This window comes from Vanacampus margaritifer, chromosome 9 (assembly GCF_051991255.1).
Source record: "Vanacampus margaritifer isolate UIUO_Vmar chromosome 9, RoL_Vmar_1.0, whole genome shotgun sequence".
Taxonomy (NCBI): Eukaryota; Metazoa; Chordata; class Actinopteri; order Syngnathiformes; family Syngnathidae; genus Vanacampus; species Vanacampus margaritifer.
The window spans coordinates 21,890,201-21,908,692 of record NC_135440.1 but is presented as its reverse complement, the minus strand read 5'-3'; the positions used below and the strand labels follow the sequence as shown (position 1 = coordinate 21,908,692).

Below are 18,492 nucleotides of genomic sequence, written 5' to 3'. Positions count from 1 at the left end.
GTCCCTTCCCAGACACTCACACACAGATGCAAATGGTGGCGCATATGTCGAGTGCCTGTTATATCGCGTTGTCTACACCTCGGTGGAAAGAAGTGGACAATGAAAGTGTGTCGTGTGACTCGTGGGAACGCCACTTGGCGGCCCTTCTCATTCCTTTAGTGCAGGAAGCCATAAATGAAGTGTTACCTATATTTAAATGAAGTGTTGGTTAGCCTACAAGTTGTCATATAAGAAAATGTCGTTTGCGCCAAAATGAAATAAACCACGAATTATGTGTAAATAAATATTTATATAATGCCATGCCATTTTAAATAGATAGGCTTCATGTCCTTAAATAGCCCAAAATGGCATTGCCGAAAATTTATTTTGGAAGTACTGTATAGGTCAAATGACGGGTGAGCTTAAGTTTATTAGCATATTAAAGAGAGGCGAAAAGGAATCGAATTTGCAAACGAGGCCGACGTGTGGAGCCAAATGTTGTGTGGTGTGACGGTGGGATAACGGAAAGCAGTCGCTTCTCGTCGTGTGCAGACTGAGGTGTGAACGAATAAGACAAAAGTGGAATGGCTTCATTCACTCACACGTTCATTCATTCACACTTGCGTTGACACGCACGCGTCATTACCTTGTGCGCGCCACGCAGGCTCGTTCGCGCGCGAGGGCAGTTGCCAATCAAATGCATCCACAGACGCAAATGTAGAATACAAATATTCGACTTTAAATGATTAGATCATTCTGTTATGTCACGTGATTAAAATGACTGGATTATCATTGGGTTGTTAAGAGCACAAACGCGTGGGAGAAATTTCCGTGTGTCTTTACACTTTTGGTTGATTGTGTTTATTCACGACTCCGCGCATGCGCATGCCGCCCGTCTTGTCGCTTCACTTACAGAATTTGCTGAAGACTTGTAACTTTGCAAGTCTAGACTTTAGATGAAATACACAACTCAGGTGTTCGTTATTGATGCAGTTCGGTGCGCGTGAAATATGATTTTGCACGTTTTATTTACGCACATCTTTTGGTTGTGATAATTCATTCGAAGAAAATTAACGAATCCATGCGAAAGACAACTTTCTTGCTTATTTAGTACACACTTGAAATAAAATACACAATGCAGCCGAGAGTCATTGCAATGTCGTTTATGGTTGAATTGTGTGATCTTTACTAACTTTTACGCACAGCTTCAGTTGTGGCGCTCTTCCTCTTGGAGGTGTTTGGGACGCTGTTTTAGCCGGATGCTTGACACCAACACCCCCCACCCCTCCTTCCCCCAGCCTCCTCTTTTCCCTCCTCACATATGGTAATATAACACGAGCTGCTCACACCTCTCAGGGGGCGCGTGTCGTGTGAGGGGGTGGAGGGGCTGTGCAGGGAGGGGGCTGGGAATGCGTCCACGTGCCCGTGGATTAGCGTAGTGTCCTGTTGCATACAACAACAAAAAAGTGCTAAACAATGCATGAGTGATTAAGACGACTATTAAAAGATGGATGACAGTGCAAACTTGAAGGCTAATTAATCATTCGGATAAGGATGTTTATTCAAACAAAATATTTTACAAAATAAAAAAAATAAAAACATGATGGGAAATAAATTGTGTATAACGTTACAAGAACTCAAACAAACATGCAACGTGACCAATGAAAAAAAATGACGGTACTAGCTATTGTTAGATGAATATGACACACAATTCGATCATTTCAAAGATGAGTGTGAGGGTGAGTGGGTGGAGCTTGTGGTGAGTTTTTATAGGTTTAGTGAGGCCTGAGGGGCCACGTTCAACTTTCACTGCAGTCATGAAGAAAGCTCAGCATTGCCAGCATGAAAACGCAGACAGGAAGGTATGTGGATGATCATTATCATTGGAGCACTGAGATATGGAATCATATTAATCTTAATCATGAACATGTTGTTACTGTTTGTATTCCACAGAGCTTAAAACCTCTGGTGGAAAGACGACGGCGAGAAAGAATAAACCGAAGCTTGGAGAACCTCAAAACTCTTTTGCTTACACCACAAGTAAATATAATGCTATTATGCTATTTTTGTACTAACTGAAGTTAATATGTAGCTTACTTGAAAATTAAAGACAACAAATGTGATGATGATTAGCATTAGGATTAAATGTTTGGGGCTTTCTTTTTTTTTTTTTTTTTTTTTAAAAACAGCCATTCTGAGTAACTTTAATTGTTTAATTGTTGGTACAGATCTGCATTCTTTATTTTTCCCCGTCAAGTTGCATATTTTAAATTAGATTTTGGGGGACTTTTTTTTTTACATATTGCTATCTCTTTTTATATGGCCTTAGGTTGGCCATATTTCTTCAAAGGACTTTAAGTGATTGTTTTCTTCTTTTGCTGTGGCACAGTGATTCGCAATTGTGGTACACGGGCTCCCTCTAGTGGCATGCAGAATTTTATTTTTATTTTTTTGTAACCGCGTAACGTTACACTAGATTCAACTGTTTTAGTTGTAGTGTTTTTTTTTAATCCAGTACAGTACACTTCCTGAATACATTTCAGTATTATTTAAATAATTTAAAAAAATACATTTGAATGTAATATTTTATAAATGTTGGTCATTACAGTGGTAGGTAGGCCATACCTGGATAGTAAAAGCTGGCCCGTCAAAATGAAAAGTAACTTCCATTTACCCTATAAAAAGTGAAGTTTAAAGTGTGCTTCAATGCGTGCGTGTGTGTGCGCATCTAAAAACCGCGTGTGTTGCTGCCTGGTGTGTTTGACAGTTAGTTGGTGGACGCAGGTTGGAGAAAGCAGAAATCCTGGAGCATACAGTCTTCTTCTTACAGCAACACACCAACAAAGACAACAAGAAGGAGATGTTGCACTCTTACCAACATGGCTTCTCCTCCTGCCTGCAGAGGGCTGCCCACTTCTTGCGATCAGAGGGCGAAGGTGTGACCATCGCTGATTCCTCATCCCCTTCTTCATCTTCTTTGTGGCCCTCTGGCTCCCCTCTGGCTCTCGGGGGTCCCTCAGGGAGCGTTCTTGGCAACACGACGAACCAAAAGAGAACCAGCACGGCAGGGACAGTATGGAGACCCTGGTCCTGATTGCCAACAGAGGGGACAATGTCACTGCAATAGAATGTACAACTTAGGTGTATATACTGCCATTTTATAAAGGACCAGGATCCATTGCGACAATGTTTATACAACGCATGTTTGCACCCTTAATTTATTTAAATGTCATGTGTGTAAATAAACCGAATGGGAAAATATTCACATCGGTTCTCATGTTCTCATTTCATTGTTTAATAAAACAATTTTAAATGCTGGCAATGAAATAAAAAAAATATATGTATAAATGAAACAACATTTATTAACTACTAGCCTACAAAAAGATGGCTAAAAATAGCCTACATTTTCGTGTAGCCAGCCCACTATCACTCATCCCACGTTTCCAAATGTGGGTAATAAAGTAAAAAAAAGAAAATATGTAATTAAATAATATAAAGATGTAGTGGTTACAAAATGGCGGCAGCAGCAATCGAAAGAAGTGTGCGAAAGACTGTAATGTGAAAAGGTTTGTTCTCTTTACACTTTCGTGTCGTCCTTGTTTGCACTTCAAAACACGGGCACGCGTGTATGTGTGAATATGGGAAACACCCCCTGCCACTCACACTTTTAAATAAAATTTAACAGCTCGTAAAGACGTCGTGCATGCATGGCTGGCTTCTACCAGTCAATGTGAAATTGACAAGTTTACAATTATTTGATCCCTGACTTAATTGCACAGGCTTCTTTACCATTTTTCCTTACATGGTACCTTCATATGACTAATTATGAATTATTAATATTTATCAATTACTGTGAATTGTACCTTAATAAACGTTTGAAACAGAGTAATTATTTTTTAACTGATTAAATGCAAATGTATTGTACTAAAAAAGTTAAATATACACTAAACTGTGCTCAACAAATGTACGGTACAGTATTGTATTATTAAGTTGATGCCACTGTAACATTCCAGTTACAGTACAGTGCGCATTTAATTCATTAATAATTTCACTTACCACTAGAGGGAGCTCGCGTACCAGTAGTGGTGCTTCAAGAAATGGAACCCTCCTTACAACCAAATGATTGGAGCGCTTAATGCTTCATCTCACATGACACTAAAGTAACTTGAAGCGTCATTTGGCATCCATTTTTATTTTGTATTAATTTTGTTGCATTTTTTTCCTGGAAGTTAATTCTGTAAGTGGTTGTGGGGTCACAGTGATGAGTATGCACCGCAAACAAAAAGTTGGATTTTGGCATTTATGGGGAAATTTTAGTATTAACCTATAATGTACTGTAACCATTAAAAGGTGAACCATGCCCAACTTTTGTTTCAGTGCATTTCAGACAACTCACTGTGGCCAACACATTTTATGGTTCAATTTGAATTGTCCTCCAGGCTTCGATTCATGCTGTTCCAATTTATTTATTTTAGAAATACATCTGTGTGGCACACTAACAAATAATTCACGGACATGACATAAGCAGTCATTGGCCAATTTCAGTCCCACGGACAAAAAAAAGTCCAAAATTGAAGATCACAGCTGTGGTGATGAAGCACATCCGCCAAGACTTGGCCCTGGTGGTGTCGTGGGAAAGGAAAAAAAAGATTAAACAAATATTTGTAAAATGATCACGCAGAGATAATGTAATCGATATAAATTTTATATCATTTTGAAAGAATGGAAAAAGGTCCGCTAAACTGTGGAGTTTCCCCTTTTTGCATCCATGTATTTAAAAAATAAATAAATAAACTACTAGTAGTCTTCTTGAATAATTATACTACAATTTTATGCATGAAAGGGTTAAATTGAACATTTGAGAAAACTGAATGTATCGTGATAAAGCCTTAAAATATAGACAGTGGTTTTAGCCCATACCGTGCAGCCCTAGTAATAACATAAAATACAATGTAAACAAATACTGTATGGCAAAAACACCTGTACAAAAAAAAAAAAAAAAACTGAAAATGAATAATGGTGTCTTAGTATTCTATTTTTATTCTTGTTGACACAAACGAGTTGCACCAAAATTTTGTCTTATAAAGACAAAAGGCTCTCAGTTGATGGTGGCAGGATTTTGGGAAGCTCAGTGCTGCCATCTAGGGTTGGAGTGAGTGAAGCTCACTAGAGTAAAAGCAAAAAAAAAAAAAATGAGCCAAAGTTTCATAACTTGAAAAACTCTTAAGTTGGCGCACTTGTAAGTCAAGGCAACAAATTCCTCATCTTGACTTCCTATGGAAAATTTCCACCACTTTGTAATCCTATTCCGAGTACCGTCAACCCGTTGTTACTTTTTTTTATCATCAGAGTGCTTTCAAATCCCGAAAACGTCCTCGGCCCCTTCCTCTGCCGCCCCCGCCTCCGCCCCTCTTCCTTTTGTATGCCCCCACCTCCTCCTTTTCATTACGAGTCCACAGGTTGTCACAGCGCCCGGGTGCCTGATACCCAGGCAGGCTGCAGTCCAGAGTGTCCTTGGAGAGGAGGATCCAGATGACGGGCAGCTTCCTGCTGACGGTGAGAGTGTCCAGGCCGACGGCCGCTTCCAGGGGCTCCCACACGTCCGTCAGTGTGGCGCTGGCCAGCGAGGTCAGCTGATGCAGGCCTCGGACCCGTCGCTTAACCACCTCGGCGCACGTGATGGCTTTCGACACGCCCTTGCCGCTCGCCGTGAACACAAGCTGGCGACAGAGGGGGCGGCTGGGTGGGCCGGCCGGACCCTCGTCGACCTCGCCATCTCCTTCTCCGTCTTTGTCCGCCTGGGGCTTTGCCTCCATGCGGCTCAGGGCGTAGCGTAGCAGGTTGCGGATCTTGCTGCCGTCTTTGACGCGCACTTCCGGCGTGTCGGGGACGAGGCTGAACGGACACACGGACGGCTGCTCCATGCTGCGAACCTTACTATAGTTCTCCATCTGCAAACACACATAATGCATAATATTATCACGTGACCAACTTCCTCACCTAAAAGAAGCACTTTTCATCATGTTTGAACTTGCATCGCTTGTTTATTCAAAAGTCTGCACGCCGAATGGAAGCCAGCGAGTCGCTGGTGCTAGAAATGGTTTGGATTTAGTCGCGTCGTGAAGAAAATGTCACATTTAACGGAGAAGGTGATAAAAGTGTGACATGTTTGCAAAGGACATCGTTGCTAGCAGGTAACGTGAAGTGCCCACTACTTTATGCGGCTATATCGTAGCAAACTTTGACATACCAACTCGAATTATTTTTATTTAGCCAATTAGCTATGTAACTGATTATTTACTTTTTTGTTTTTTTGCAATTTTATTATTTGCAAACTAACCAAAGTGCGTGGCTAGGCTAATGTTAGCACAAGGCGTCCCTTTCTAATTCATTTGGGTGTGAAAGCAACATCACACTTCCTCTAGAAAACAATTTCCACTTTGCGTGCACGCGCTGGATGGTAAACGTTGACTTACTATGAATCCTATTTTCGTTTTCTTTCTTTTCGATCTCTTCCTTCACATGTTTGGTGTGCTTCTCACGCTGCCGTAAAGCACAGACGAGTGTCGCAAACGGCTTCTCTTCGCCAGAGCGTTTGGAGGGGGCGTGGCTCCGTGCATGCGAGAGAATGAATGAATGAATGATGATGGTGATAAAAGGGCGCAAGTAGTGACTGGTACATGTTGATTCTGCGATTAATATTTATGTAGATAAGACGAATGAGTCAACTTTCGACTTTTTCCTCTTCCAGAGCAATTTCTTTCCATCTGGTCACTATTTAGACCATTAGTCGCCATCAGAGAGAGACATAAGAGGCTCTGTTTCTAAACAGGAAGGTGGCCATTTTAGTTTGGACAACCTTAATACTACCCGATGAAATGTTAGAAAAATTCAACCGCGGACACTAGTTTCACAGATGGACATGAAATTGAAAACACGTCGATCATAACAGGGTGCACAAAAAAAGCCTCATAGGAAGTCGGCCATTTTGATTTGAAGCAGCCACTTTTGGCAGTGTTGTCCCATAGCAAGTTTTCAAAATAAATTCGCCTACTATATAGTATCACCTATGAACATGAAATTGGGTGGACATATCTATCATTACAGGACGCACAAAAAGGTCTTAAGGACTCATGCCTGAAATTGAACAGGAAGCCATTTTCAGCTGAATCAGCCATTTGGGGTGAATTGAAATGAATTTGATGAGCTTGATTGTAAGTCTTTGTTCAAATAATCCTCAATCGGAAGCTGCCTTGTGAAAATACTTTTTTTCTTCCTTTTTCAGCAGTTAATGTGTGCGTTAACACACTCTGGTGTATGTGAAGGAGGAGGTGGTCTTTGAGGGGCGTGTCCAACAGGACCCAGGCTGCACCTCCCTACAAGGCCGTGGCAACGCAGCATTTGGCGTGCAGTGGACGTCCGAGCTGTGACTTGTAAGTGTCGCTCTTTTTCTCTTTTGTGTGTGCAGGACTTCAATGTCGCGTGTGTGTGTGTGTGTGCGCGTGTGTTGGAGTTGAAAATGATGATGATGATGATGACCATAATGATGAGGATGAAGGTCATAGTTGAACTGAATGTAATGAAAAAATGGATGTCAGGTGCTTCACATGTGTGCATGTTCAGTGTTTCTTTTGCCATGTTGATTCATTTCATGATTGTGATCAAACAAATCGATTAAGTTTACTTATAAACATTCAAGATTTTTTAATTTTTTTAATTGAATAACATCCGTGTGAGCGCACACATTGATGGATGGAATGTTTGTAAGGAAATATGAGCAGGAACATTCTTTCATCACAACCACTTGAAAATGTGGTTTATGTATAAATATGAAAATGAAGATTCTTTTTGATGGCAAAAGCAAATTAAGTGCAACCAGAAAAAAAAAAAAGAGTGGAACCAGACGCACGTGTGAGGGGGTTCTGGCACTGTGCTCCGCCCCACAGACCCCCACACGTCTGTAAGTGTTTGCAAGCTGGACTTTTTTTATCACCATGTTTGGCATCTTCATTTGCTGCATTCTTTTTTTTTTGTGACTATGAACATAAACATTTAATTGACGCTTGCTCAACCTAATTCTTTGTAACAATTCATTTTTAATTGCACTTTGTATTTTGTAGAAGACTTGAAACAATCTACCGACATGACGCAACAGCATCAGAAATGAACCAAACTCTCAAAACTGAAACAATGAGCTCTTAAACATTCAACTGATCTATTGCCAACATTTATGCCAAATGGGCTTCCATAGTTTGAGGCAGCAGCGGCTGCAGTAAATTCCTGTTTTTGCAGCTCATATGTTTTCACTTGTACATGTCCAAGTTTATATACACCATGTGCTCATGTTTCACTTTTATATACATTACGTCAGGATGTGCGGCCTGGGGGGCTACATTAATCTGGCCCGCTGAACGTTTACATAATCAAGAGGCCACGGATAATTGTTGCATTGCTGTATAGCTTGATCCCACCCTATCTGTTGATTAAATATATTTCTTTTTTTCTTAATAATTGAACTCATTCACTGCCATTGACGGTTATAGACGTCAATAATTCATTTGAACTATTTCTATTAATTTTACTTTTTTTTCCACTTTTGTTAACAAGAGTATGAAAACCTAGATTTTTTTTAATTGTACATTTAGAACAAAATTAGTGATTAATCATGAGTTAACTAGTCATGCGATTAATTACGATAAAAAATGTAATAATCTTTTCCTTTCTTTTTTTAAATCGTGTCAGGCGATTTAAATTTTTGATTGTGATTAACTGCATGACTTCAATAGTTAACTCAAGATTAATCACAAATTCTTATATCTGTTCTAAATGTACAGTAATTTTTTTTTCTAGGTTTTCATACTCTTGTTAACAAGAGTGGAAAAAATGTTAAATAGAAATAGTTCAAATGAATTTTTGACGTCTATAGCCGTCAATGGCAGTGAATGAGTTCATAATTGTAATAGCCATACAATTTATTAATATTGTAAGGTGGACCCCTGCATATTTAGATTTATTTTCGGAATGTGAGGGGCCCTCTTTGGCCCCGGTTTTGCATGCCACTGTAGAGTGTGGTGCGGCGCCAACCACTAATCAAGAGTGGATTAATTAAAAAAGTGTGAATTTTTGATTCTGGCTGATAAAATGAACAACAAAAACCATAACATTGCAGTCAGTGGGGAGTTGATCAACTTTCCCTCACGTCAAGTGGAAAAAAGGTACAAAATTATTTCTATGTGGCAAACAAAAGCGTTTTGTTTCACAGCACTGTAGGCAGCAGGAGTTAATTATGTGTTCTGTATGAGTTATTCCAAAAATAATGAGATGTTTTTCTGTTACCTCTCCACACTGGTGGCCATGACGCATTATGACGAAGCATTGACAATCATTCAAATCAGCTTTTTTGACTTTATTTCCTCTCGCTCTTTCAATGGAGACAGACGGGGGAGTTTGCATTTTCTGAAAAAATAAAAAGATCAGCTAAGCCCATAATTAGTACAGTGTATGCTTAGAATACATGATGATGTATAAGTGCCGTTTGTTCATGAGGGTGTGGTCATTTGCGGCGGGCCGTGGCGTTCAGAGGTCATGCGACGCGATGAAGAAAGACAAAAAAGGTGGGAAAGTTTCTGTCGACCAATCGAAAGCTTAGATTAAGATCGGTCCAGGAAGTGGGCCCCGCCCCTTAAGAGTGTTGGAAATTTACATGCGGATTAAGTTTGGTAAAAATCCCTGGGCAGTGTGTGTCAAGGTTATTTTAGTTCACGAAAATGAAACAGAAATAACCAAAGCTGGAATAATAATTAAATCCCCAAACTATGGTAAACAAACATTTGTATGGAAGTGCCTCCCGTACAACAGGGGGCGACATCACTTACTATAAGAATAAGGAAAATCCTCAATTAATTAATTAATTCATAGAAATATTATTATTATTAATAATAATAATAATAATAGTTGTTTTTATTAAATTTAAATGCTCAGCGAACTTCTTCGGCTGGCAAGGGAAGTAGAAGAAGAACAAGACGCACCCACACGGCAACACAACATCACTTAAAGTGTTGTTGTTTTTTTTAATGGTGACCAGACGAAACTCTTCAAACACAAAAACACACACACACACACACCAAATGTTTTGTGTCCAATGCAAATAGACCACACACGCAAACGCGAGCGCACACACACACACACACACACACACATACACAAGACTTTCTACTTGATGACGCGATAGCTCTCTTTTCCATTTAATCTGTCATACCCAACAACAGCTGACCTCCGTAACATAGACTCACTAACACGTTTCAAATCCATTTTCAAAACTCATCTGTTTAGACAAGTCTACTCACTCTGTCCATAACTGCATCGTCCTTTTTTTTTTTTTTAAATTCTGTTTTATCTTATATGTTGTTCTTAGCATTGTATTTTTATGTTTTTAACTGTTGTTGTAAGGTGACCTTAAGTGTCCAGAAAGGCGCCTATCAATAAAACGTATTATTATTATTATTATTATTATTATTATTATTATTATTATTATTATTATTATTATTAACAGAAAAGTTATTTTCATGAATTCCACCAATTCATGACACATGAATACGGAAATGTTAAACCTTCTCATCAATATGGATAAATTAATATTTTAGATAATATTGTACATTAAAAAGCAATATAAATTTTGTGTTAAATATTTATTAAATTTATTGTAATTACATACAATAACAAATATTAATTAATTAAACAATAGCACACATACACTAAAAATATTTATGTTTATTAAATGGTTTATTTACTATAAGCAATACAATAAAATATTATAATAAACACAGTACATTAAAAACGTTTTTTTTTAAATTATTTTTTGTTTTATTATTAAATAATTTGTTATTTAATTATGCTATTTAAACATTTAAATAAATGAATAATTAATTAATTAAACGTCTTTTGTTCTACATAATGAAAGAGCTGGTATTAAAAATGAAATGCGGCCCTTGAGCAGCAAACTTTACCTATCCCTGCTATCTCTTGGCAGTTGACTCATTTGGCTGTCATATTTTAGTCAACTCTTTAGGCTCCAATATGGTTGTTGATTCTCAAAAATGATTTATTTTTATATTATTATTATTATTATGATTTCATAAGGAGTGGGAAGCCAAATAATGACTACAGTGTTCTTATGCTCTCTCACAAAAAGCGAAAATATACGAGTAATTGAAGCCCCCACAAAAAGCTCTATAACTCCCAATAGCTGCCACATGATGGCGACAAAGATCAACTTTTGTATAAGACAAGGAGATGGCTTGACTAAATGAAACTCCTCCTCTCACTTTAGCATAGTTCCTTTGCATCATTTTCTTCTTTGTCAATGTAGTTATTGTTACATTTTTAATACACAATACTGCTATCGCTATTCTCCATGATTTCTGATTTCAAACTCAGTTTGTTGTTACGATGCATATGACACCCAAATAGCAGGCCAATTAAACATACAATGAGGCGATTATACATTTATAAGATTCTCACACACACGGCCCTCTTGCGGGAAAATCAGAACTTCAATGTGGCTCACGGCAAAAAAATGAGTTCGTTGCCCTCCTCTTGGCTCTCATGTCGCAGTTGACACTGCATGTTCTCAAAACAGAACGATAATGTTACATAAATATTTTTTTTCGAAAAAGTAGAAATATTTGTGAGGTTGGCGTCCATTCACAGTGGGCGGGGCGTGTTGATGTTGTTTTTTGGGGCGTCGTTAGCGAAATCTCGGACGCCGCCGTCTCAGCTCAACATTCCGTCTGGCTTCCTGCGCTCTAGAAACCCAAGAAGAGGAATTTCCTGGAGATGTTCTATCTAGAAGGTCCTGAAGGCCCGAGCAGGAATGTGGCCGTTGTTGGCGTTGACGTTGACCAAATAAGGCAAAGCAGGCCGAGCGGGAAGAAACGTGTGTGGACGCGTCCCCGATAACCGACCAACCAACATTCCCGTCAGCAAAAATTAGTCATGTCCACAGTGATTTACATTTCACTCCCTCTAACTCACCAGTCAGGAAATAAAGACAAAAAAAAAGTCTTACAGAAACAAAGCACAATCATTTATAAATTGAATTGGTTAATATTATTACATATAGTAGCAGTGGTGGTCAAACTTACACATACTACATAATGATTATTTTAAAAAGTAATGCACATAAAAGTTAAATAAAAAATGATACCTAAATACAAGTTTAAAATAAATGATTTCTTAATTATTCCTTATTTCTTAATACTAAAAAGTTAAATACAACTGAACTGTACTTAGACAGCGATTCTTTTGTGTAGCACTGATACACCGTATTTTACAAAACTGAGTATAAATATCATATTTTGTGAAAATATTTTAATCAATATTTTCACGAGACAATGCTGAAGAAATGCTTCCTAAAGTATTCCGTGTACAACGTGTTGCAACTGTGTAAATTTGTACAAATACACAGCCATTAATATCTAAACCACTTGCAACAAAAGTGAGTACACCCCCTAGTGTAAATGATTATTTTTCAGCACTACCTTAACCCTTTATTCACAATACAGTACTGTAATAATAATAATAATAATAATAATAATAATAATAATAATAATAATAATAATAATAATAATAATAATAATATGGCCACTTTATTTTAATTGTTGGACGTGATTGTCAGTACTTACACGTCATAGGCGCAAGAGTGAGGTATTTCTTATATATTTTTTCTAAGTCCAATGTGATTGCCGGCGTGTGGACATGGATTTTATGCTGGCGTGGCCGCTTTAGAGTGCCTTGTTGTCGCCACGCGGAAAAGTCCTGAGAGGCTTTACGGCAGTCAAATATGTTCACTCTAAAAAGAGAATTGAACCAATTTAAGATTAAACAGGGAATTGTTGACCAATTTAATAAAATTGTATCAAGTGGTAACACAAGAATTAAGTTAATCCAAAGTGAATATAGTAAGTTTAATCAACTCATATTTAATTAAACATAATATATTAATTTTGGATTAACTTAATTAATTAACTCATATTTAATTAAACTTAATATATTAACTTTGGATTAATTTAATTAATTAACTCATATTTAATTAAACTTAATACATTCACTTTGCTGCGAACCAGAGGCCCATATCCGGCTGGGATGGGCTCCAGCACCCCTGCGGCCCTTGTGAGGAATAAGAAAGTGGATGAATAGATGGGCATTCACTTAATTAATGTATCACTTTGGATTAACTTAATTTAATCATGTGTACCAATTTTATGAAGTTGGTCAACAAAAGTTCTTAATTAAACCCGTGGGCGGTATTTTATTTTGAAATGGCTTGGTCAGAACCATCAAAAAGCCCAAAATGGGTCACAATACCGCCTAGGGGTATTGGTTCAACAATTCTCTTTTTAGAGAGTGTGGTTATGTGCAGCTATAAAAAAAAATATGTTGGACGACGCAAGTTTGCAACCGTGGTCATAAAGTGGTATTTGATTGACAGTTGACAGTTAAGTGGGGCGTGGCATCTTAGAGTGAAGAAAGTGTGTTTTTTCACAATTTTGAAACCTCATTTTTTATAGTTGGCAATTGTTTTTTGTTATTATTATTCAAATTTGGCAGGGTTGTTAACAAGTCGGTGGTGTGTCAAATTTTCATTTATTTTCACTTTGCAGTGACTTTATTGTACTGGATTTCTAATGCCAATGTACAGTCTTCACAATAATCAAGTAGTCATAGTAATACTGTATTATTAATAACAATAGTCATAATAATAATGATGATGTAGTCATGGTGATCGAGTGGACTTTAATTGGGCCAAGAAGAAGATTTATGATACTACTGTATTTCTGGCCATGCTGAGTCGGGTCTGCCTTGCCACTATGTTCGTGAAGTTGAGTTGACTTCATAATCCATCCAAAGTCCACATGTATAAGAACCGGGCCAAGGCGCAGCAGGACTTTGGTGCGTGTCAGTAAATCACTTTTCCTTTACTGTTACGAGATGAAAATGTGGCGCTCACTGTCAAATGGGATTTGGAGGAAGTGGCCAAAGCCACATCTGTTCTCCAGATGGTACTCTGGCGTGGGCCCGGTTCGAGTTCGGTTCAGTGTCTCAGCGTCCTGGAGGGTTTGAGCAGACAAGAGCAGCTGTGAGACTTCTCGTAAAAAAAAACTAAAAAAAAAACTAAAAAAACAAGTTGACATTTTGCAGGTTTCTGGATTCAAGTTAGTGACGGCGGCCCGAGACCCAGCTGGCTCCAGCTGGCTCTGTTCTGCCGCCAGTACTGCTCCAAATGGACTCTACTTGAATGACTGTTTATTCTCCTAATGGCTTTCTAAGAACCAACACTAACACTTTACGTAATACGGTACCACCGCAACAGAGAACAAAGGCAAGCATATTAAGAGGTGCATTATCAAGAACCAGAAGAACAACAGGAACAAGAATTCAAAAAACTTAAGAGCAAGTAGGAACTGGAGCGGGAAAAAAAGGACAAGGAACAGCAACGAGAACAGGACTTGCAACCGGACCTGCAGCAAGTAAAGAGAAAGAACAAGCGCAAAAGAACAGGAACAGTAACAACAGCAAGCGCTAGAGCGAGAACATGAGCTATAAGAACAAAAGAAAAAGGATTAAGAAAAACAAGAGTAAGAGAAGAAGAACAACAAAAAACAACCAGAACAGGAAAAGGAGTATGTAAACAAAAAAGCATGAACAAGAATAGGAACAGGAGCAAGAGAGAGAACAAGAACAAAAGAACAGGAATGACAGCAAGAGATAGAGCTACAACGGGAAAAATAACCAGAACCAAAGAAAGAGAACAGGAACAGGACCGAGAACAAAAACAGGAATAAGAAAAAGAACAAAAGAACTGGAATAGACTAGCAAGAACAACAACAAAAGGAATAGGAACAAGAGCAACAAGTACAGGACTAAGAACATAAGCAGCAACAATAACAAGTACAAAAGAAAATGAACAGGAATAGGACCAAAAATAGAATCACGAAACACAGGACTGTGAACTACAGGAACAATAACGAGGAGAAGTGATTCTGCTGTTTTATTGCAGTGTCCTTTGACCCTTTGAGTCTGCCTTTCGTTTTCAGATGATGTCACTGACATCCAATCAGTTGCCTACCCCCCTTAAACAAGCCCCCCCCCCCCCCCCCTTCTCCAGCCTTCGAGCGTTATAGCGCGTCCTTGAGCCAAAGAGGGGATCTAATCTCAGGACGTAAACAATGTCACTCAAATTGTCTCGCTGTGATTACCATCACATCCTTCACATTAGCCGGGCCCCTTTCCTTGGGGGAGGCCCGGCAGGCCTGGCAAGTGATTATACGCAGAGCTGTAACCTATATACACACCTTAATGTACACATCGGACTCTCACACACACACACACACACACGTCACATCAGATTCATACACTCACACACAAACACACATAAACAGATCATGATGGCGTATACACACACTTTCTCACGCACAATTTTTCCCTCATCCTCACATTCCTGCAAAACTGACGGACCTGGCTGGTACACACGTGTTAGCCAGCCACACATACGCAGACACAAACACACACGCACACACATTCCAGCACTGTTAAGCTTATTTATGAACATCTCAGTGCCATCTGTAACCTCTCAACTGTAATACAACAAGCACCATTAACCTTTCAAAGGCTCACCACACTTTATTTGTCATGCTAACAACATCCATCCGTCTATAAAAGGGCATCAATTAATACAGCTCATCAAGAATGTTTATTTGGAATTCTTGCTAATATTTGGCTCCAGATGTTGACAGAAGTTCTTCCTATCCATCATTTTGCCTTCAAAGAGTTGCAGTCTATCTCCGTTGACTTTTGGGGACATCTTGGACTGGTCGCCAGCTAATGTCAGGACACATAAAGACAAACGCGCATTGACCACTAGGACACCGTGCTGCCAGTGGTCTTTCTCAAATAACATAATCAAGTTGACGTTTTTGTCCTGTTGACCTGGAACTCCGTTTTCTTCCTGGTCTTCTTCTCACAACCGTCATGCACATGACATTCCAAAGTGTTCCGCCGCCATTTGGTGCTTGATGTGGTCGGCGGCGCGGGTCTGCAGGAAACGCAGCCGTCAGTTTAAACACAAGCAGATGGGCCAAAATCTTCCTTGTTCTTGCTCTGATAGCGGACAGCTGCTCACACTCAAATACAACAGGAAGAGACTTTGGGTTCCTTGCCAACACAAAAATTCATCATCATCAGCAATTTTTCATTTCATTCATTTGAACTATTTCTATTAGTTGCATTTTTTTCCCCACTTTTGTTAACAAGAGTATGAAAACCTATATTTTTTTTGTACATTTAGAACAGATATTAAATGTGTGATTAATCGTGAGTTAACTCGTGAAATCATGCAATTAATTACGATTAAAAAATTAAATCGCCTGACACTCCTAATTGTTAATAATCTTTTATTTTTTTAATTAATTCTTTTTTTTAAATTGTTATTAATCGCATGACTTCAATAGTTAACCCACGATTAATCCTAAATTTTATATCTGTTCCAAATGTACAATTTTTTTATTATTATTATTTTATTTTTTTTCATATTCTTGTTAAGAAAAGTGTAAAAAAAAATTAACTAATAGAAATAGTTAAAATGAAGATTTGACGTCAATAGCCGTCAATGGCAGTGAATGAGTTAAGGTGACGGGTGAGCTCGAGTCAATCCCAGCGGATTCTGGCCAAAAATCAGGGTACACTCTAAAAAGAGAATTGTTGAACCAACTTTAAAAAATCGCTTCAAGTGGTAACACGCAATTGAATTAAGTTAGTCCAAAGTGAATATATTAAGTTTAAGTGATTATGAGTCCATTAAACTTAATGTATGGACTAACTTAACTCAATCGTGTTTTTTTAAGTTGGTCAACAATTCAATTTGTAATCTTGAATTGGTTCAACAATTCTTTTTTTAGAGTGTACAGCCTGGACTGGTCACCAGCCAATGTCAGGAGGACACAAAGACAATCATATTCTTGCCGGGGCAAGTCTAGTTGACCATATTTGGTAATTTGGCAGACCACGCTGCGCCTCATGTGATGTTCTGGCGACAGAAAATAGCCTAGACTTTAGACCAGGTGAAACCAAATCTAAGTTGCGGTGCAGGTGGTGTAACGCGGTATTGGTGGATTTGATTCAGGCGCTTCGCTGATATGTGTGAAGGATATCACCGTATTTCATTCATAAATATATAATCATAAATCAGGGAATGTGGGGCGGCGCTTCGATTGAGCAGTCGGTCATGTTCACTCCCACAACGGCAACTATTTCTAGGTGCGGCCATCTACGAAAGTACCAAAAGAATGACAACTCCACCCAAAACTAAATTTAAGCTCGTCACGAAAAGAGCGCTCATAGACAAACAACGGATTGGTCGCCAGTCAGCGGCAGGACATATGATGGACTGGCTCCTCCCCCTTTGTGCATGTTTATTATCAATGATGACAACATGGCTGCTTCCCGCCTTCTCATTGCAGGAGAAAGAAATCGTCATGGCGAGGGGGCGGAGTCTTCTCCTCATTCTCATGGTGGCCGTCTGTTTCCATGGCAACGCTGCACAGAGGACAGGTGGGTGTCATTAATGGAGTATGACATCACTGCATTGCATTCCAGCACATATAGAACATCGTCTCTCTCTCTCTCTCTCAAAAACACACACATTGTACATAGGAGCACACTAAAAAGCACATCTGGCAGGCACAAGGACATCACCTGTACTAACATCACAGTTTGTGTGTGTGTGTGTGTGTATTGTGCTCATTCACGCGCTCCACATGCTTCACGCCCACCATTAGCGTCCCCGGTCATCTTTGCTCAATGACTTAAAAATTGAACAATGCTGCCATGACGATAATCTGATCATTTTTGATTTTGGAGTCAGACGAAAAAAATGATATTCTCAAAGCCTTTCAGTGCGGTGTCATCTTCTTTGCTGGTTTTGAATTGGTTGTTTCCTGCTGGTCTGCCCCAAGTGGACAAATGTGTTATTTCAGGTTTGCAGTTATAGATTCTGATTTTGTGAAAGCTGATCTGGACCTACTAACCGGGCACGTCCAAAAATTGTGTCTGTCAAAGGAGAAAAATAAAAATACATTTCTACCCGAACTCGCAAATACTTGTACCTGAGACCGACTGTAGTAGCTAATTTCAAATACCGCGTCTGAAAGGCAAACACACCGCTGTGTGTAACCATGACTGCGGTTCTTGTAGCGAGGACGAGGCGGAAGAAAAATGAGAGGTGACGGATGGGACAAATCTTTTCCGCGTGTGAAAACATTTTTGAAATGCCAGAAACAACCAAAAATGATCGAGACAAATGGTCTATTCAGCAGTCCAATGTTGGAAGCAGTCACAAGAAGGAGTCATGCTACCGTATATCACTTATGACAAAATTCCTTTCAGCTCTGCATTTCCTTGCATCTGGATCATTTCAATGTACAATGACAGCTGGTGCTGGCCTCTCCCAGGGCAAAT

The 18,492-nt window shown here is 39.0% G+C and overlaps 2 protein-coding genes across 2 annotated transcripts; one reads left to right on the top strand and one right to left on the bottom strand.

Moving 5' to 3' along the window:
- The first annotated feature begins 1,796 nt into the window (after window positions 1-1,796).
- Window positions 1,797-3,073, top strand: LOC144057502 (transcription factor HES-7.1-like). Its single transcript, XM_077575149.1, has 3 exons — window positions 1,797-1,841; window positions 1,933-2,019; window positions 2,747-3,073. Exons 1-3 carry the CDS (start codon window positions 1,797-1,799, stop codon window positions 3,071-3,073), a joined length of 459 nt encoding a protein of 152 aa, XP_077431275.1.
- Window positions 3,074-4,668: 1,595 nt separating this feature from the next.
- rpp25l (ribonuclease P/MRP 25 subunit-like) lies at window positions 4,669-6,594 on the bottom strand. The gene is made up of 2 exons (XM_077575862.1): window positions 6,456-6,594; window positions 4,669-5,930 (listed from the first exon to the last, which is right to left on the bottom strand). Exon 2 carries the CDS (start codon window positions 5,928-5,930, stop codon window positions 5,325-5,327), a length of 606 nt encoding a protein of 201 aa, XP_077431988.1. The 5' UTR covers window positions 6,456-6,594; the 3' UTR covers window positions 4,669-5,324.
- Between the last annotated feature and the right edge of the window lie 11,898 nt (window positions 6,595-18,492).

Coding starts and splice junctions, on each gene's coding strand:
- LOC144057502 (XM_077575149.1), top strand. CDS start 1,797: ATGAAGAAAGCTCAGCATTGCCAGCATGAAAACGCAGACAGGAAG. Junction 1,842..1,932: donor ATGAAAACGCAGACAGGAAG/GTATGTGGATGA, acceptor TGTATTCCACAG/AGCTTAAAACCTCTGGTGGA. Junction 2,020..2,746: donor CTCTTTTGCTTACACCACAA/GTAAATATAATG, acceptor TGTGTTTGACAG/TTAGTTGGTGGACGCAGGTT.
- rpp25l (XM_077575862.1), bottom strand. CDS start 5,930: ATGGAGAACTATAGTAAGGTTCGCAGCATGGAGCAGCCGTCCGTGTGT.